Genomic DNA, 21,104 nt, shown 5'->3' on the forward strand with positions numbered 1-21,104 from the left:
AGTGCAGTTGCATTTTTCTTGGCTGTGATTTATTTAGGAGGACAGCAGCTCCCCTGTCATTTCATCTGATTGTCCTCTCCTTTTTACATTCAGTTTCTAAATCTCTGACAGTGCTCTCATGTCCATGAAGCAAAGGGATCACTTTTCTCAATAAACAGGAAAACTGAAAAATGCAGGAAGACCAGGTTATTAAACCCAAAGAACTCTCACTCATACATTATGTAATACCAATTTAACTAGAATTTTGCTCTGTAATCAAATCCACATAACTCATTTTATAACTGGAACCATCTCTTTCCAAATTAAACAATGCTTTTTTTTTTTTAATAATTGGATAATGTGAGAGTACTGCAATTTGGATTAAGATTTCATTATTGAAATCCATTGTTATTTTCAGCTTCCATAGATGTGTACACAAACACACACTACACACTAATCCAAAAGAATGACTTTTACATTACAAAATTCAGCAAATAATAGTAGCAGACACTGGAGGGCACCTGCCTCAAATTCTCACCTACTTAAGTATGCCAGAAAGGAAAAGTAAGTACTTATGGTGACTGGAATGGCTTCCTTTTCAATTTCAATTCAAAGGGCCTGTAAAAATGTTTTATTAGGTTCACACTGGTTTTCTGAATCTTTAAGATATATGTGTGTATCAGAGATGGAACCAGACGGGGAGTCTGAGTGTGCAGCTGGGAAACCAGGTACAGACCTGACCAAAGTCAGCCAGGTCAGCAGCAACGTTAGTATTTGTTCTGTTCATAATTCTTGCCTTACAAAAAAACCCCAAATATGGACCATATTGATGCCACTCCTGTGCCAGGGATCCTTATATGTCTATGGACAAGACAGCTAAGGCAGGGAGGGAGGCACAGGCAGTTAGGGATACAAAGCAGGAGCAGAACTTTGTTATCAAGACTGGTCTGAACTTGACAGAGTCAGGGATTCCCAGAGCCCTTTAATGGTATTGGCTCTTCAGGAAGGGCTTAAAATCTTATTCTTGAAAACTGCATCTCCGTAAGTGGCAGATAAAAAGAGAGGCTTTGCAAAGAGCCAGAGAGCTGCATCCAAATCCTTTGCACTATTTTCAACAGCCCACAGGAATTTCTTTGCACTCCTTCAGGGCATCTGCCTCCTGCTCAGGCCAGCACATTGAACAGATTTTAGTGCTTTTACTCTTTTACATTCTATATTAAAGCAGTGCAGGGCACAGCATCACTTACTGATGCTCAGATTGCAAAGGTGTGGAATAGTGATCTGTGTAAATGTTCAGTGGGTGTTGGAGATGGAAACTCTCCCCAGCCAAACCTGTCTCTCCATAAACCTGAGTTCATTGCATCGAGCATCAATGCACTTCAATGAACAGATAAAATATGTCAAAAGGATTTTACAGAAAATATTTTTGCAGGAAAAGAAAGGCTACTACTTCAACTAAAAGAAAGATTACTTCAACTCCATTCACACTGAGTTATCTGAATTTTATTTAAAACGATTGATTGATTATTCAAATTCTTCTAGTGCAGCAAAAAGTGTACTTTGTTTTGTGCACATACACTGGAACAGAAACCTTATTAAAAAGCCAGTGGAGGTTTCCAATAAGCAGGGCCATTTGATAGACTAAGCTATCTTTAGAGAAAAGCAGGTTTGCTGTGTTAAGATTAAAAGTCCTGCATTAGTGTCTGGGATATTGTGCAGAAGGCATTACTTGTGTTTCCACACAGCATGAAGTTCTCTTTAGGCAGAGGAGTTCTGCCTGAGCTGAGACTGGACTTTGCATAAATTTAAGAAAGAAAAGCACTGAGAAACAGAGTGAGCAAGTAAATTAGGACAATATCTGAATGTCTGTTCCCACATGAGCTTAGCTGCTGGTGTCTATATTACAGCTATGCACACTAAAGCAACAGGAGATTTGAGCCTGCCTTTTCCCAACACCAAACCAAAGCCTGGATTCCTCTTGCACCATAGTTAGGTGTTCCTGTCTTTTTCTTCTTCAGATGATGTTATACAACTCAGCTGTACAACTTTGGTTTTTCCATGTGTTGAGCACACAGCTGAACCCCCCCCCTCCACTGCCTCAATTGTTTTCCTACTTTGGCTGCACTGAATATCCTGACACCAGGTGTATTGTATTTTTTTTTTCCTGGCCTCTCAATTTACTGAAAAGCACGAAGAAATTCAATGAAATTCCTCTCCACAGAGAAATTCTTCCTTTTTATAGAACAAACTGAAAGGAAGAAGCTTTGTCAAATGAAGCTCTGGGAACTATTCACATGCTACAGCTTTCCTGGGGCTGGTGTGTTGAAATATCTGTGAGTGACATCACAGGTTGCTCTTGCAACCTGGATAGAGGAGAATTACCCTGGCCCATTTTCCTCTGATTGCTGAAACTCAGTTGCTCACTAGGAGGAAACCACAGAAACGGCCACGTTTTAGAGTGCTGTGTATTGGAAACCTACACAAACGGGCACATTGTGTAAGCTTTGCTCTGAGAGCCATTATTGTCACTACCAATATGTCTTAGAAGCCGGGACAGCCCTGGAATGATGGCAGATGATGATTTAAGGCATGGCAGCGAGGGGCTCAGGAGGGAGCCTGCTTCTGAGAGCTGATGGCAGGAGCAACCTCAAAAACGCACGGCAGGCTGCAATCACAGCGAGTCCCAAGGGCAGGCGGTGCAGGCAGAAAAAGGGAGGATGGCTGCGAGCCTCCTGCCCGGAGCGAGCCCCGGCACAGCGGCTCTGGCAGCGATGCCCATTGCTTAGTAACTCTTGGTCGCTGATGGATTTCAGTGATTCCCCCGGGAATTGCCGAGGGCTTTTCCGGCAGAGCCTGGCACCGGGATCTTTCGGCAGCAGCGCAGCGTGGTTGGCATTTAGAAGCACAAATGGTGCGAGAGGATTCCTTGCTGTTCGCCCCCAAGACATGGCACAAACCCTGAGGTCCTTTTCCAAACAGGATGGAGCATTTCCAAGCTATTTAAATCTAGTGGAAAACCTCTCTGCCCTGACTCTCCGGCTGCAAATGCCTCTCTGAGGGTATACAAGCAGCAAACCGCAACCGGAGGGGAGCACTGGGGGTGAGGAGAGAAAAATGAAATGTTTTGCAGGCCGTGGTGCAGGGAGGCTCTGCCAAAACTGCCTGTGCTGGGTGCCTGTCCCCCGCCCAGGATGGGGCACCTCCAGCAGGACCACGCTCCAAGGTGGGCTCTGGGCGGAGCTGGGAGACGCGGGTGGCACCTGGTGAGAATTTCCCAGCTCACACTGTGTGTGTGTGGTCTCTGTGCCTGCCGAGGCAGGTGAGCGTGGAAATGCTGAAGCACAATGCGCCCATCAAACCTGTCACACGATCCCCGAGTCCCTGTCCCCAGAGGATGGATCCTGTGATACCTGAGCAGCAGAGCAAGGAACAGCCTGCCCCAGTTGCAGCCAGTTCAAAAGAAAAGTGGGATACCAGTTGCCAGCTGGGACAGAGCTCTTACATATGCATCTTTATATATGCCTCATCTCTTGCCCTTCATGCAAGAAGATTTAGAAATATTTATGGGTAATTTGTGTCGACCCTTCCAACACAGCTATTTTACTGCTGAGGCCTTGCTGTGGCCAGGTGTCTTTGGTATCAGAAGCATTTGGTTTTATTATTATCTGTGAGCAACTACTTTGTCTTATCAGTTTTTCTTCCTGCATTTTTGTTCATTTTTCTACTTTTTTTCTGGCTTTATACTGAAGGTGAAAAGCTGAATGTCTGTTTAATCTCTAGTACCAGAATAAAATACCTACTAATGCAAGCAAAGGAGAAGTAAGTTCCAGATTTTTTTTCACCATTCTTGCAAAAGGCAAGACTGCAGTAACTTACAGAAAGTTTTTTTTTGCTGGATTTTTGAGATTTTTTTGCATTTGAACCAGACAGCACAAAAGTCATTCTTAAGCAATATTTAGGGAGATATTTCACTCAAGTTCTGAACACTCCTGGAATGTTTTCAAAGGAGAAAATGAAGGAAAGTTCACTATTAACAGGCAGTTAGAGAAATTTTCAGATTACTTTCAGTTTCTTACTTATCTTGGCACTCCATTAAAATAATTGCACTTGCTGTAGCACCAGAGAGATTGATTAGACTGAAAACTTTATTGTTAGCCTGTTTAACATTATATTTACCCCTTTTAGCAGCTCTTGATTCAGAGTGAGACACTAAGAATAAAAAATGGAAAGTAATGTCTCTGAAGAAGTTTCCATTTTAGTAGTTTTAGTTTAATCACTATAAAGGGGAGCTCTGGTTTAAACTAGTTTTCTTGGGATTAGAAGACTTTTAATTATTGCTTGCAATCAAGCCTTCTAGCCTTGCATGAAGCAACACATTAAAGCTGGGATTTTAAAAGAGCCTAAGGAACACACTCATCATTAAAATTCAATGACACTGGCAGCTTAGCTCCCTGCCTCCTTTGAACATCTCGGGGTTTCCTTTTAATAAAGTAACATCTGTGAAATGTAGAAAATAATATTAATTTTGACCCCCTCAGGATTTTTAATGGGTCTATTAACCCAATGCAAGTTGATCCTCCCCTCCTGCAAGCCTTTCCTGACAGCAGTTTTTAGTCCCAGTATCTTTTTTTTTAAGAATATGATGTCTCTTCATAGTAGGGAACCTTCAGGACCATAATGAGTGGATTCTCCAAGCATTTCCTGAGGCAGAAAGCATCAGCTCTGCTCATGGACTAGATGAGTGAGTGGCTGCAGAGCATCCCTGAAATGTCTGGTCCAGAACGTGGCCAAGGTGGTGTCTGTGCATGTGTGTGTGTGAGAGTGAGTGAGCCTGGAGGGCCTGACCTGTGTTTCCACTAAAGTCTTTACTGGTAATGATAATTTTGCACTCTAGAAAGTCACCCTGGTACTCTGGCACAGGCTCCCAAAAGCAAACCAGCACACTCTGCTGCTGACCTGAGACCAGTCCCTATGTCTGTGTTCTGCCAGCCCGACCAAATATCCTTAGACAAAGATCCTGCCCTGAAAGTGGCATTTATCTTTAATTCTTTCTCCTTCCTGAGTTTCCACTGGATTCCCATTACAGACAGAAAATTGGCAACTATTCAGATTAAACACCAGAGTGAATTTGCTTGGCTCCAAGGAAGACATTTCTGTGTCGAAAGGTAAATTATGCTGCTGTTTTTCCACCTGTTAATGTGCAGATTATATAATAGAGACATTTTTCAATTTATATTTTTCTTCTTATGATTGCAATGACGTAGAAGATTCGACCTTCACAGCTTCTTCTTTGCTTCACAGGATAATGCCAATGCTTTTGTGAAAAAGATCAAAAAGTAGGATTTGAAACCCTAAGGATTTTGCTTGCTGCTTACAGAGATTATTTTAGTGGTAAATCTTACAAAAACTTTAGTCCAGAGCCATTTTTTAGGTTTAAATCTTTGGCAATGCAAGTGCTCAATCCTAAAATTTAGATGGTTGTGGGTAATGCTGTTGGAAAGGCAGATGTGTGGGTCCTCATTTGCGTGTGTTTTGGGATGTCTTGATTTCAGGGTAGCCAGGCTGTAACATCTTTTGAAACTCCCAGCTTCCTGGGATGGTGTAGTAGGACATTTGAAGAGCAGTCCCAAGAGATAATGAAAGGGCGAGTACAAGTGGTGAGAGCCCCAAATCAACGGCCTTGACTTGGAAGCTGAACACAGGCTGAGCTCTAAGCAGTGATGATTTCCCCCAAAGGATTCAAGCTACACACACAGCAGCAGCAGGGATGTCACACACGAGCCCACTAAAGCAGCTGGGCTTTATATTTTCTGATTGCTGTTGAATATGCAATGGCAATTTCTCTCTACTTTTTAATCTCTCCTTAAACAAAGTCATAGTTCTTCCACAGTCACCTCAGAGACTGGGAGAGAAATATTTTCCTAACAATTACTGCAGTCAGCTTAGCTGGGCATTTGAAAGTAACAGACATTTAAAAATATACAATAACAGTAATCTTTAAAAATACTTTATTTTAGAAATATTATTTGGGGAAAAAAATCCTTGCTCCCTTTATTCAGCAGGAAATGCCTCACAATTATCTTTATTTTCTTACTGTTTGTGGGATGAATTGAAAATCAGTGGTTCAGATAAATTTACCTAGCAGCAATTAACATTTAATTTCCTTTAAAAATATGGAAACAAGATTAAAATGCCCATTGGGGGTGATTTATCCTTGATTAAAGTTTAGAAGTGACTGAGAAAAGTTGATGCTCAATGCATTAATCAAGAAATAAGGGAATGAAAACTTATGTTTGATATTCCAGAAGCAAACTTGGAAGTGGCTTGGAACCTGGCTAAGTTTATTTTTATTATCAGGGAAATAAGTACCTTGCAGACTCACAGGGGTGGCCACAGCCCAGTGAAGCAGAAGAGCAGGTTTTTCACTGAACCCAGTGATTTGGCACGCTCAGAAAGATGGGCTAATATTTGCACAGCCAGTATTTTGTATTTCCAGAAGTTAAAGGACCGAAGGAATTCAAAAGCGATAACCTGTGACAACTTACAATGATCTGTAGTAATATATTATTTATTACTATGATTATCTCACTGGAGAGTGAGTGGATCTATGATTTAGATTTGCCCATCTCTATAGAAACCCAGAGGTGTGCAACTACTCTCTGTTTCTGCTTTGTAGGGACCTTGTCCATCTCCCTGCATGACGTGCTGGGACCTCTGTGTACACAGTGATTGTGGAGTGGACACATAAAGATGGAGACAGAGTCATGACATTTTTATGACATTTTGACTCTTTGCAGAATGTCTAAATAATTTGGAATCTGGTCCATAAAAAATAATTTTCCAGATTGTTCAAAATGCATATGAGGTTGAATAATCAGTTTATATGTCCAATTATTTGACTTGTGAGTAGATTGGGTAAAACTTGGCATATTTTTTCCACCATATGGTTGTACTAACTTGTTTGAAAGAAAAAATGACCCAAAATTCACATAAATAACTGTCCCATAGTCTTTCCTGTCTGCCTAATTTTGTCTATTTTCCCCACTAGCAACCAGAGATCCAATAAACTATTGAAGGCTAAAGGCTGATGTAAGTCCTTTTTTAGTGCAGTGATTTCAACAAGAGTGTATGAAGAGCTTTTTTTAAACCAGAGAAGAAGAGCAAACAGCTAGAAAAACAAAAAAATGTAAAGTGCTTATGCAAAAAATCTGTCATGGACATCTGGACCACCCTTGTCCAGCTCAGGAAATGTAACACCAGTCATGCTTCTAAGTGAAGAGAATCAATTGCACTTTCTGTTTGCAGAGGATCAAAGGTCCCCTGGCAGCTCTGCTTTCAGGCTAGGCAGTCACTCGGGGGCTGGGTGCAGGTCCCTGTCTCCCCTCAGTCCTGCAGCACATTCAGGGCATCACGAGGTGGTTCCAGCCAGGGTGGAGCTGTGACCCCTCAGCATCCCTGAAATCAGGCAGCTGTGCTCTGTGATGCTGCAGTGGTGATGCAAAGTCACCTGTCAGTGCTGGTGTGAAAGTCACAGAAGTCACCTCTGTTTGTGAACACTTGACTCTTGGGCCCAACTCAAGATCATCATAGTTGCTGTAGCACACATGCAACTCACTGAGATTCTGAGGTTTAAATCTTGCTTCTGTAAATGCAGAGTATCGCTGCTTTATCCCTAAGATTTTGGGACACAAGGGTATAGGGCACAGATTTATAACCATCTTATTTTTGGAATACCTAAACTGTTGCTGACGTGATAGACTATTGGCTCAAAAGGACTGGTATAACCAAACAGACACAGTTTGATTTAAGATTAGATATTTTTGGAAAAACAAAGCTTTACAAAGTATAAGATGAGGGGAAATTTGCCATATTTATAGTTCAAATACCAAAGAAATCTCTCTTCCCAACACTAATGGGTCTAGACATCTGTTTTTCATGCCTAAAATACAAATGCTGTAACAGCAAACCAGTTCACAACTTCAGGAATTGAAGCTGTCTAGAAACGAGAATAAAAATGACTGGTCCTCCACAGCAAGCAAAAAGCAGGAGGAAAAAAAACTCTTGCAATTAGTAGCGGAAAATAAAATTAGGTTTTCAAAATTATTGTAGCCATATGTAAGATGGACTCCCTCACCACTGAAACCACGGGCAAAGCACAGTTTGGAGCTCTCTTTATACATGATCCCTAAATAGCAGGGAGCGATTGGGACGTTTTGGGTCCAAGCTATCCCATACAACCACATCAGAAAATACCAGAAAATATTTTCTCCACGTGCTCCCCCTCACCCCCCCAATCCTCATTCCCACAGCAAAAGGTTGTACATCCAGTCAAAAAGCAGTCCCAATCCATCATCAGCTATCCAAGGTTACATCCATCTTCTCTCAGGTCTTTTCTCTTAATAATGAGCTCTGCTGTCTGCTGACTTAATCCTCATGAGAGCCATTGATTCACAGTTTCAAACAGAACATGGATAACATGAAAAGAATCATCTATAAAAAAATACAGATGGCCAAATTCACTGGCTAACCTGGACAATGTTCCTTTAAGTTTAAAGCCTCTGTTGTGCTAAATACCCAGCTGTTAACAATCTCTTCTAGAGGCTATTGAATGCAGGAAGGACATGTTTTTAGCAATTAGAAAAATAATAGTACACTTACACATGGCAATATTTAGCAGAGTTTGTTTGGTTAATAGGTCAGCAGTTTTGGACAGTTGGTGGTTGTTATGGGGCAGCAAGGAGGGTTTGTGCAATAAGACATCCTGGCAAGAATGCTGAAGCCCCAGGAACGCATGGGGCACCCTCAGATGAACATGTGCCATATAATCCAAAGCACTCCAAAGACACCCTCATTCCACAGCTTCCTTGTATATTTAAAATAAGCTTTGAAAACATTTTTTGATAGGTTTGTACAGTGTCAGGGAAAATGCACATACATAAACCAGAAAAAATGCACACGGTGGAATGATGTTTTGGGCATATAAGGGTATTACACATGCAAGGCTTGAACCAAAGTTCATATCTTTAAATAATTTTTAGATAGAGCAAGAATTTAATAAGTGATTGCATGCTTTCCTCATGCCTTGCAGGAATATGCCATGCAAGGAGCTGGCCTGAGGCATGAGCAGGTGCATGTTTGCTGCAGCGATTTGTGGTGCAGTCCTCACAGCAGCTTGAGTTTGGCTGGTGGCCTTTGTAATTTATCTCTGCTGATATCATTATGTGCCCTGAGAACATCTATTTTCCTCAAAGTAAAGAGTAAATGATTGTTTTAACAAGAAGAAAACAAGACTTATTACAACAGTCCTGGACTAGGGACCACAGAAAGGCTTGGGTTTTTAACATGCTCCAAAATCTGTTTTGACAACTGCTTATGGTTACTATAGTCACTGAACAAAGACATGGTTATTTTACCTTTCCTCACTGATGGCCCAAGTTCCCTCTTATTTCCTCTGTCTTTTCAGAATGGCAGAGGCCATGCTTGGAGCTGCTGGAGTCAGACAGGTCTGTGCAGTTTTCTGCCTGCAGTGGTGCAACTGGCATGCTGAAATCTCACCCTGAAAATTGCATTACATAAAAGGATGTGAAAAAAGGCACCATATCCAATCTAAATAATCCATCCATTGACCTTGGTAGTGGTTTCCAGTCTTTTTGGATTCATGGACCCCCATGGAGTCTCTGACAATAGACCTGCTTTTCTTGGTTATATATTTTGCAGAACCTTAGAATTAGTTCAGAGTCACCACAAGGCCCATAGAAAACATACATAAAATCACACGTCTGAGGTATTTATAAGACACTAGCACCTGAATTCTTTCTAATGGGTGAGCATTAAAAAATCTTGAGGAGATTTTATTACTTGCCCAACAATCAGAGTTGGTGTATGCTTCCTTGTTGTTTCTAAGCCACATTTTGCCCTAAAAAACCAGTTTCAGCACAGACTATGTCTGTATCTCTAGTAGATTCTCCTCTAGCCAAAGAGAGAGCTACTGGTGATTTTGCAATTCATCAGAATAAAAGCAATTTCTTTCCAGATTTGTTATTCTTCTCCCTTTCTGGGTATGGGCAGAACCATAAAAGAACAGGACCTCCCACTAATCTGAAAAATCTTAATGCTAGAGAGAAGTAAAATGATATTTTCATAAGGAATCAGGGCTTTGGAGGTGTCAAGTGTTGGAATATGACTGTCCCAGCCCTCATGCCACTAGAAGGCAAAATGGAAATTAATGCTGGATTACTGGGGTTGTGAGGGAAGCAGCATAACCACAGAATCAGCACCAATTTTTTTGAATACAGGCCCAGTTTTTACTTTGGAACAAGAACTTGGACTCACATGAATTGTGTGAGGGCTTGGCCTTGGATAATCAGTGGGTGCTCAGTATCTGGCAGGATCCAGTCCATGGTGAACAAGAATCTTGGCCCCGATTTGAAACACCACTTCTCCTGCTTTCCAACCCCATGGTGTAACCACCAGACCACAAACGTCTTTCCTACTTTTTGCTGTTAAGAAGGAAGCGTCAGTTTTCAGGCTTGGAGAAATGTGGTGGACTGAGGGCAGGAAGGATCTGTCATTCATAAGAAAACGTGGGCTAGAATTTCAAGATTTATTTAAATTTTAAATTTCCTTAATGCTGATAGAGTTAGGGGGCAGAAGAAGGTTCCTTGCTCATGGCTCTCACTGCAGCACAGTGAGCTCTCTCCTCTAGCTGCCTTTTAACGTGTCTGCAAACACTAAGGACACATTTAATTCCTTCACACTTTGGAAAACAGTGGCACCTTGCACAAAATAGAAATCTGGCTCATTTTTGATTCTTCCTTCTTCCCAAGGCCCCAGAAGGGACCTTGAATTAATGCGTATTCCTGATTAGCATGATGATATAAATCACAGCAAGCTGCTTTCATGTGGAGATGTGAAGCCAGGCTCCAGAGTGCCCTGCAGTGCACACTCTCTCAGCAACGTGTAGTGCAGTGACACCAAACAGAGCTGCTGCTGCTGTCATGTGCTGCACAAACTGTTGCAATTATCTCCAAGGATGTGGGAACTTCATCTGTTTCAACCTTTTGCTCTCAGACATTATAAAGTTAATTATAAAATGTGCCAAGGGGGAGGCAAGGAGAAACCTTGTTAACCTTTTCTTTCTGCGGTTTTCCCCCCTCACTGCATTTACATTGGCCTTGAAGAGCTGGGACATTTTGCAGATGGTTTAGGGTCTATAAATTCTTATTTAAATCATCATGAGCCAAGTATAACAGGTAGCAGCCCAGACTTCTCTAGAAAGGACAAACTCCAGCTAAGCATGTAAATAATACTCCAGTGCTTTTTAATATATAAATACATATACTGAGCCAGGTGCTCTGCACGGTTTATTCATATTTTCCTATTGTTGCTCTGTAAAATGCACTGGGTATGCATTGCATGACTCTGCAATATTTTTTTTAAATACTATTTCTTAGTGAATAATGCAAACTAACAGGCTAAGGGAAGGTGCTACTTCCTTCATTGCTCATCTCAGGTGGCTGGTAAAGACAACCAAAACACTGTCTTTATTCACCAAACCTCAAATGGCCGAGTCCAACGGGTTGCTGCCAGTCATGGAAAAGTGAGAGGGAATTACCTGCTCAAGATCAGTAAGAAATGATGGTTGATCAAGGAGAACAATGTTATGTTGTGCTGAGTTGAGAGAAACAGGGTACTCATTTCTACTCATTTCTGCCCATTCCAGCTGGGAAAGGCCCTCAGACAGGTCCTGATGGCACCTTTCACATGTCTGAGCAAGATATATCCTCCATGGCTCCAGTGTCCCTCTGGGGAAGATGCTGCTATCTTCCTCTAAATGTTTTGAGTTAATTAATAAAGACTTTGCACATTGTATTTTTCATGAAGAATCCTCTGCACATATTAACTATTTTTACTTAGAAGTGAAAGGGATAGCATTCCCACCTTAATTTTTTCCCCTGAGAAATTCAAGAATTTTTTCCAGGTTTCTTTATTGTTATACTTTTTTAAATAACTTTTTGTTTCAGTCTCCAGCTTCCAACTGTGCATCATGGTCCATCTGTTGGTGAGCCTAAGAGTGTTAAATGTATATAGCTCCCTCCAGAGTTTCCCAATGAGATTCAATGAAGTTCCATGAGGGACACCTAGCTCTTCTCCCACAAGTGCCCCAAAACAGGGATATATTATTCAATTTCCACCCTCCCATAATATACACCCTTGAAACTGAAGCAGAACACAAGTGGTTCTACCAGGTACATATTAGTTGGAAATGTATATACCCAGCATTTCCAGGTCACCCAGCACATCCCTTGGTATTCCCTCTTAGAGACAGGACTCCAGAAGCAGCATTGCTATGGCTTATGGATAGGGCTTTTTGGGGACCTGAGTCTCTACTCAGAGGATCCCTCTTTTCAGACAACAGTATTTTCAGATATGTTGGCTGATCAATCTTTGGTTTCCTGGCCTGCTGCCTTCACATGTGGCTGTCTATCCTTGCTGTTCTGGCAAGGGGAAGAGAAAATATTTGGCCTTTGGGAACTGGACAACTCAATGCCCTGTAGAGCTAACAAGAGTGCATGATCCCGAGTTCAAATATTCTGTACCTGTTTTGCACAGGAATGAATATTACACAAGGTGCCAGGCAAGTGAAGCATAGCTAATGTAAAAACACCTTGGTCTGGTTCCCAGTTACCCTGCAGCTGTGTTAGTATTTACAGCACTGCGAGTAAAGTGCCCCTGAATCAGAATAGGAACAGCTTTTATTCTCTTTGAATGCATAAATCAGGCCACATAGTTCTGCTGGAATTACAGGCTATTTGCAGTCATTTGTCTCCCTCCACGTGCTTTGCCCAGCAGGTAGCCTGTAATTATTTGATAATAAAAATTATAGGCATTTTTACATTGCTGGTCCTCTGCAGGAGCTGAAGATTACCCAGCCATTTTTACACAAGCTGAGAATGCAAGCCTGATGTCCTGGCAGACTTCCAGGTTGGAAGACTTCATTGCCTGTCTAAATCCTCCTGGTATTTCTAACAGGCTGTGGCACTCTTCTCATCCTCCCAGGGCAGTGCGCGGCCGAACAGCTGCATCGCCGCGCTCGGGCAGCTCCGCAGCACCAGGGTGGCGGGAGGAATTCTTCCCCCAAAAAAAGAGAAGGGCTCATGGCTCAGTTACTTTGATAAGGTCCCTTGGGAGCTGTGGGGATGAAAGAGGCCAGATGAATGAAATCTATTGCTATGCCCATGTGATAAAAGCTTGCGATAGTTTACATATGATTATTAAACTTTTCAGACACCTGCGTGAAAATTACTCTGTTTTGGTTTTATTCCTTCCCCCAAAAAAATGATTTTAAAATACTCCAAAAGAAGTCAAGGAAATTAGTGTTAGAGGCTGGAAGTGTCATATGAGAGGTATGTAGCCAAAATAAAAGTTTGTTAGTAGTAAAAGATTACCTATTCAATTATTTTTCCCATTTAAGTTAGCTATGCCTGAAAAGAGTAAGTGCTGATTTATAAAGAAACCTCACTATTTCTTTCTCTCTATTATCATTATAAAGGACAACTTTTTTTGCCTATGCATTTGAGAATTTATGTATTTGTAAATATAATAAAACTGCTGTGGTTTGGACATTTACCGAGAATGACTGGTTTGGGGAATTTGAGAAACAAAAAGAGATAAAAACATCAGCTAGAAAAAGGAGTGCCTGCATTACAAATGGACTTTGTTATTTTTTATCTTGGCAAGTACCATTAAACTTTAATTCTTTATGCACCCATGACAGATAAGTTTGTCCCACTTCGCATTAAAGATGTTATGCATTATTTTTGACAAAGTCATTAAACCCATTGCAGTGAGACCCCACCCCAGCATGCTGAAGGTCCTGCTTAGCAAATATGGGGCTGCGGAATCAGGCCTCAACTTCTCCCCACTGCAATCAGCAGGAATACTGCTGTGAACTTGGAGACGAGCTTCCTTATTTTCTCCTAAAGTTTCCTTTTATTTGGTGAAACAGCCAGTTTCACCAGGAAAAGTGAGCGTGCAGGGTCCTGGGGTTCTGCCGGGGGCACACATATGTTTTGATTTCTTTGCCTCATTTGCAAAAACTGAAACTAGTTTTTCAGTCTGGAAAAATGCATTAAGCTTCAGCCTTTAGTGCCAGTACCATAAGTGTTGACCTGGCAGAGCCATGGTAGCTCAGCCTCTTCCCTCACTGCTTCCAAAGGCAGCTGAGCCCTCACACTACGGGACACACGCGTTGTTTTATGCGCTCAAAGGGAGAGAACAAGATGGTTTGTCGATACCAAGACAAAGAGAAGTGTTGTTCTGTCCAAGACACATCTAAGTTCAGATTTGTGCTTTGCTTCATGACAAGAGCTGATTCTGAGTCCTTTGTCAGTTGCAGGCCTGGTTTGGGGAATGGAGAGAGAATGGTTGGCATAGGCAAGTACCATCTGAGGTAGGCATTCTGACTTGCCCTCAAAGGGTCCTGTATTTATGTGTAGAGTGTTGAGAGAGTTCTAAAGGGATTTACCCCATTCTTTTGATGACCCTGGTGATAATGAAGGGTCTGAGGGTGCCAGGGACGCAGTGGGCGGGATGACCAGGCTGCGGGGATGTGGGGACAATCCCCTCCCTCATGGATGATCCCCTCGTGGTATGGGGCATGGGGATGATCCCCTCATGGCATGGGGATGACGGGACGATCCCCTCATGGCGTGGGGATAGAGGGACGATCCCCTCATGGCGTGGGGATAGAGGGACGATCCCCTCATGGCGTGGGGATGACGAGACGATCCCCTCATGGCGTCCCACAGCGCAGACAACGGCCTCCAAGACCTGGGCTCCAGGGCAGCCCCACGGCCGCAGGTCGGATGAGGTGGGGCCGGTCCCTGAGGGAAAAGCACCAGTCCCGAGGCGGGCGCCCACCTCGATCTGTGGTGCCGGGCCGGGGCTGCTCTTCTCCTTCTCCTCCTCCTCCTTCTCCTCCTCCCCCGCGTGTGCGGTGCGCGGCCGCATGTGGGGCGCAGGCGGCGGAGTCTCCACCTCTTCTGGCAGCGGGAACCTGTGGCTGCCAAGCTCCATTAAAGCCATCAGCAGCCGGGGGGACGCGCTTCACGGCGAAGGCGGGGTGGGCTGCGGTGCTTTATTTTAAAAGATATACTTTTCTTTTTTCGCCCCCCCATCTCCCCCCGCTTTTATCCCTTCGCAAGGCTCGGACTCAGCAGGACGCCTGCGGGCTGAAGCCGGGGTGCCGCCACCGCGGGCACCGGAGCGCCGGAGGCGGCCCATGGCTGCACCGCCGGGCGCCGCGCCCCGCTGAGCTCCGCGGGCACCGGCGGCGATCGCGCCTCTGGCCGGGACACACAGCGGGCACCATGGTCCGGTGCTGGTGGCTCGCAGGGCTGCTCGTAGGTAGGTGCCACCGGCGGCCGGTGCCGTCCCGCGGCGAGAGGACGGGAGGGCGAGCGGGTGGCGGAGTCGGGGTCGTACCCTCATGAGGCTCCCCGTCACCTCCCTCACCCATCCGGGCACAGTGAAGGGGCAGGAGCGGGCAGGAGGGTGCAAGGAGTTGGAATGCAACCGGACTGACTTTATAGGGAGTGCAGAGGGACAGCGAGGAGTGTGCAAGAAGTGTGCGAGGAGAGCGCAGCGGACTGGGGAGCAGGATGCAGGAAAATGCAAGGGGAGTGCGAAGAGGGTGCAAAGAAGCGGCGAGGAAGGGGCGAGAGGACCAGGAGGAAGTCGCACGGCGGGTCTCGGTAGAGCAGGAGCCGGGATGGGGATCTCGGGGTGCCCCCGCCCGGGCAGAGGCACCTGGCGCCCGGAGCTCCCCGCTCGCCGCTCCCTGCCCGGGTCACCCTCGGTGCCCGCCCGGCCCGGGCAGGGTTTCCTTCAGCCTCGGTGCCCGCCCGGCCCGGGCAGGGTTTCCTTCAGCCTCGGTGCCCGCCCGGCCCGGGCAGGGTTTCCCCGCCGTGCTCCCGCGGAGTGCCGGGAGCTCCGCAGCTCCACCGCCGCTCGCCGGGGCAGGGACGGGCGGGGAGCGCCCCGGAGCCCCGGGTTGCTGCCCCCGAGCTGTGAGATTGAGAGCGGGGACGCCTGAAGACTTTTCCGAGTGAGCGCCGTGCAGGGATGCCAGAAGGGCTAGCGGTCCGGTGCTTAGCTGGCCAGGGAGGTGCTGGGCTGGGGCTCAGCCTCTGCCTCCCACCCGAGGCTCCCGGAGTGGTTGGGGTCGCTGCCCCCTCCCCAGAGGCAGTCGGGCATCCCCTTTGCCACCGCAACTCGTTCCTGTCCCGAGTGTGGTGCACGGAGAGCACCGAGCAGAGTTTAGCTGCAGGAAGGGCTCAGAGGTGATTTTCGCTGGAGCTGGGAATTCTCCCTGTGAGATTCCAGCACCTGCCCTGGCAAGGGACAACCTCACAAGTAGCCTCCTGCTCCAGGGACGTGACTCTGAGCCCCAGCTGTGCAGACAGACTCTCCAAGCAGCACAAGCTGCATCTTTGCAGCTCCCTTTCAGAAAGGCATCTTTCAACCCCACGGTTCTTGGAGCAGTTTCAGAAGAAAAGGTTCTGGCTTAAGAGACCATATGGGAAAACAAAGGCAACTGTGCTGTGAAAAATACACAACATTATTTCTGTTTACGACAAAGAGCAGAGTCTGAGGGAGACTCCTCTGTCCTCAGACAGTATTTTCCTAGGAAATGCAGAGGAGACCTTTGGCTGAGACTCCTGAACAGAAGGGACAGGTGAAAGGAAGGGTGGGAGGATGTCCCTGAGAGCCCCGTGCAGTCTGGACACTGAAAATCCAGGCACCTGGTTTCTACTGCTCTTTCTACCACTTAGTTCACTCATCTGAGGTTTTGGGCAGCAAATACCACATTGGATCGCCTCTCCAGCTCAGGGCTTAGTGATCAAGGCAAAAGAACTGTGTAGTGACAGCTATTGGACATTACTTGCATGAAGTGTAAAGGACCAGACTATAGAAAGAAATCTCTGAGCAGGGCACTTCTGTAGAGTTACTTTCCTGTTCTCCTTTCGTGTGATCTTTGTTATGTGTTGTTTGCAAAATAAAGCTGAGAAATATGAATCCTCTAAGTATCTTACTAGCTCAAGTTGCTCTGCTTAGGGATCTGTTATACTGCATTATGTAAGGTTACTCTCTGAAGTCTAATTAGAATAATTATTTCTTAAATCCTCATGCAGTTTTTCTTAGTCCGGTCTAACCTAAACTCTCTGCTTCATGCATCTGATGTCAGTGAGAGAATTTCCATTGATTTCAGTAAGAACAGAAACTGAACCTCAGAATAACTGTTTAAATACCAGAGTCAGACCCAGAATTCATTAAAATCAAAGCAGGCTTTGCTCACTGCACTGTGAGCAAGACTGGCATTCTGCATTTTGCATAAGGCTGAACATTAGCATGAGCATGACACCAGTGCATAATTAGTTGAAAAACCACTTCAGTTAGGTAACTGGATCTGACTTTGGAGTTTCCTCCAGAAAAGAATCACTCGTTCCTGGAAATGTCCCCAGAGACCTGCTGAGTTTTACCTAAGCTTTCATTAAAGTCTGTACATTCCAGTAACACCGTGCTGATATTTTTCATGTGTAGCTTCTCCTACATGATTTTAACTTGAAAGATCTATTCTTGCTTTCAGTGTTTGTTTTTAAGTTTGAAAGTGACAGTGTTGAGGTAAGATAAGATCACCAGTTGCATTCAGTTAAGAGATTAGCAAGAGAATCCTATAAGTGATAGAACAACACTCAGCATAGAGATGTGTGTCTATTTACACAATAATATATCTGTTCTTACTACTAAACCAACATCATTGTCTTTGGTTCAAGTATTTATTTGGTTAATGTTTACTTAGCTAATTTTTTTCCCCAAGTTAGTGGCTTTTATTCTTCATTTCTCATGCCAAAAAAAATCAACAACTAATGTGCTATGCTGGATTGTGTGATATGACTCTATTTGTTCTTTCAATAATTATAGGGTTAGCCACGTTTCAAAGTATATGGATATAGATAAAAACAGGGCTGACATGTAAAAAAAGCACAAGTGAAAAAAATATTGTGTGGTTTCTATATTTTCCCCACGAGCACAAATTGTTGAGTAAGGAGATTTTCAAAAGCCAGAAATTGCTGTGAAGAAAACCAAAGCTGGAATCCAATGCTAGGGGAGGCTGCATCTGGCAGAACAAAGTTTGGAAAGAGGTTTTGCTTTCAGTGGGATCCTGTGTTTCCCCACAACAGAGCATATGTCATCTACAAAGACAACGCTTTCATGGGTGAGATACAATCACTGCTAAAATCAAGCTCAAAATTAGGAAGCACCTATGCAATGCTCTTACACAAGTGCTTTGGTTTTCTTACTCATTTGTTGAGGAAGATAAAGGTATGAAAGAAGAGAAACTTCCTGATTTTAAGATGGTGTATCTCAGATATAATAATCCCAAGAAACTGACAGTGAGAACGTGAGAATTTCAATGTGTAACCCTTCTCTTGTAGGCTAAGAGTGCTGCCAGAAACTGAAAATATGATTCATAGAACAGCTCCTTCTCTTCCCATTTTAAGTTGTGTAAGATCTGAGGGGTTAGTAAGCTGCAATCTGTGGGTTTTTTTCTTTAAGGAGTTAAAAGGTCTCATGGTTTAAAATGCAAAATTAGAGAAGTTCTGTTTCTGTGTCTTAGGAAACCTCTGATATCTATTTGAAATGCCAGAGCTTCAGGGTGTTAAGTGATAAGAGGGTTGAGATCCATCATTATTTTTGAATTTTAACAGGGTGATGGTGTGATAATTGTGGCTTTCATAGTGGTGTTTTCTCATTTTCAGTGAATAGCTTATCGAATCATCACAGTTTGAATTCAGCTGAAACTGAATGCTGCAAAGAAGCTCAGCTCCTGTGGCACTGTTAGAAAGATATTTGGATTGGTGCAACCTCTACTTACAGCTGGTGTGAGGGGACATAAATCAACAGGAGAAGTCTCACCACAGAGTGCTTGAAGAGATTTGCTTGAGTTTAGATTTTAAAATCTTGCTTTAAACTTGAGTGTATGTCAAGCACTGAAAAAGTCCCCCATGGTTTCTCCTGGGTTAATAAGAAACATTGACAAATGTGTGACATTTTGGCCTTGTCTAACTCCAAGACTGTGGTCTTTGGAAGCAGCATTCTCCTGGCCCTCTGGGATCAATGTATACACCAAGCTCCCCACTGAGACAATTGGATTCACCTTGTTCACACTCTCACTAAATCCACAAGTGGATTTAAAACACGGCAAGTTATGGCTTGGCTCTCCCCTGTTGATACAAAAACACAATGACATGTTATTTTTAAAGCTTTTCAGAGAAAAAAAAAAATCATATTTCCCAGTTAGGCTGCCAGGAAAAGACAGACGAAAATATAAATGACAGCAAGGTTTTGCTGCAGAAAAGCTCCCAGAGTTTGTTAGTTTTGAGTAGCACAAGTCCTGTTATTAGATTATGCAGCACGTAGGTTGAATGTCAGCTCTGATTTTAGCATCTGTCGGCAGAGTTTAGGAGAACTGGAACGCATCAAAACTTGGCTAATGTGGACAGGCTAAACAGTAGACTGAAATTTCAGGCTATCTAGAAACCACACCCAGACCCCAAAACACATGTTAGAAGTAACTTTAATTCTGTGCTCCAGCTGAACAAGTAACCTTTTTCTGTGGTCACTTGTGGCTCTAAGTTAAACGTGTGTATTGCTGGTGTGGGCTCTGGATCAGTTTCCCTCCTTTCTGCAGAGCTTTTTTCCTGAGGATGCTTTCTGCTATGACTGCTTTTGAATGCCCATCTCATCCTTGGCTTTGCAGGAGCCAAGTAGCCTCAGAATATTAGATCCTATTAGATCCTATTTTTATTACTATAAACAGTATCCTTGCAGCAGTGCCAAGAGTCCTGTTGTGTTAGGTGCTAAATAAAGAGAGAACAAAAGGATTGTTCTTGCTTTAGTGGGTTTATAACCTAATTTCCTGGACTTAGATTTTCAGCAGTGAGTACTTGACATGGTAGGGACCTGCTGGGATTCCCAGCTGTGTCCAGCAGTTTAGTACCTATTGCAGTTGCTTAGGTCTCTATGTCCCAAAATGCCTTTGTGCATCTGGCCCTCATTTCTAGTCCCATGGAGGCCAGGCAGGGATTCTGAAGAGCAGGACAGTGAACAATGTGCTTACACAGGAGAGCAGCTGTCCCCCGTGGGAGCAGGGAACTGGGGCGGCTCCATAGCAGTGGGAGACTGAAAGGCCACTCAAATTATCCTGCCAACTCCCTGCCAAGAGCGGGTTGTTCCCCGCTGAACTAATGCTTTGCTCAATCCCTCAAATCCTGCCAAGCAAGTGGACTTACGTTGCCTACTACATTGTGCCTTGAGAAGTTCACTCTGCCTTACAAGCCACATGTTTTTCCTCTCTTCATTCACTCCCAACAGAATCTTTTTATTCACTGCAAGGAATTCCTTCCTTTCCTTGGTGTTTGTGCTTTGTGAATATTTATAGGCTGTTATCATATCCATCTTGCTCAGCCAGGCTATATGTACTTTGCTCTTTTAATCTTCCTTTGTAACTCAATCCCTCCCACCCCCTCATCATTTTTTGTTGTTCTACTCTCAACCCCCGCCAGTTCCAGTTGCTCATTTTGCTTTGGGTAAATGCTGTATTTATGTTAATATTATGTGGTGGGTGGTCCTCTCTGCACTCATGGTCCATGTGAGTGATTTAGACATTTGAAATGAGGTTGACATTTTATAGCCAAGCCATGGCTGATTACTGGTTCTGCTCTTCAAAGCACTCCAGGAAAAAATATGCTTAGCCATCACTATTAGAAATGGCCATGATAGCCACTAATAAAGTGTCTGTGCAGGGGTTCAGGGGTATTGCCAAATCCTGCATGGGTGCTCTATACATTCAAAACAACAGTGTGGCATTAATTTCACATCCATGTGCTGTTTTTTTCTGTTGGGTTTCTGACTCATCTGAATTAAAGAATAAAGATGTAATATTTGCCATTTGGTAAGAATGTGAATTCTGGTTAGAATTTAACTGAGTCATGATGGTACCCTGGGGTACCAATGTTCAGCCTTGGACTGAATTGTTTTGTTTTTGTTTTGGAAAAAAA

At 43.9% G+C, this 21,104-nt stretch overlaps 1 protein-coding gene and 1 long non-coding RNA gene across 2 annotated transcripts in view; one reads left to right on the plus strand and one right to left on the minus strand.

The window, feature by feature from the left end:
• Positions 1–14,968, minus strand: LOC128815688 (uncharacterized). Its single transcript, XR_008439706.1, has 4 exons — positions 14,902–14,968; positions 14,277–14,379; positions 9,393–9,535; positions 1–163 (listed from the first exon to the last, which is right to left on the minus strand). It is a non-coding gene; the product is annotated as an uncharacterized LOC128815688 (long non-coding RNA).
• Positions 14,908–21,104, plus strand: part of APCDD1L (APC down-regulated 1 like) — a 17,713-nt gene continuing 11,516 nt past the window's right edge. The window contains exon 1 of the mRNA XM_053992604.1: positions 14,908–15,387. Coding sequence (XP_053848579.1) covers positions 15,351–15,387 — 37 coding nt within the window. The 5' untranslated portion in view covers positions 14,908–15,350. The remainder of the gene's footprint in view (positions 15,388–21,104) is intronic.

Source organism: Vidua macroura, chromosome 17 (assembly GCF_024509145.1).
Source record: "Vidua macroura isolate BioBank_ID:100142 chromosome 17, ASM2450914v1, whole genome shotgun sequence".
Lineage (NCBI taxonomy): Eukaryota > Metazoa > Chordata > Aves > Passeriformes > Viduidae > Vidua > Vidua macroura.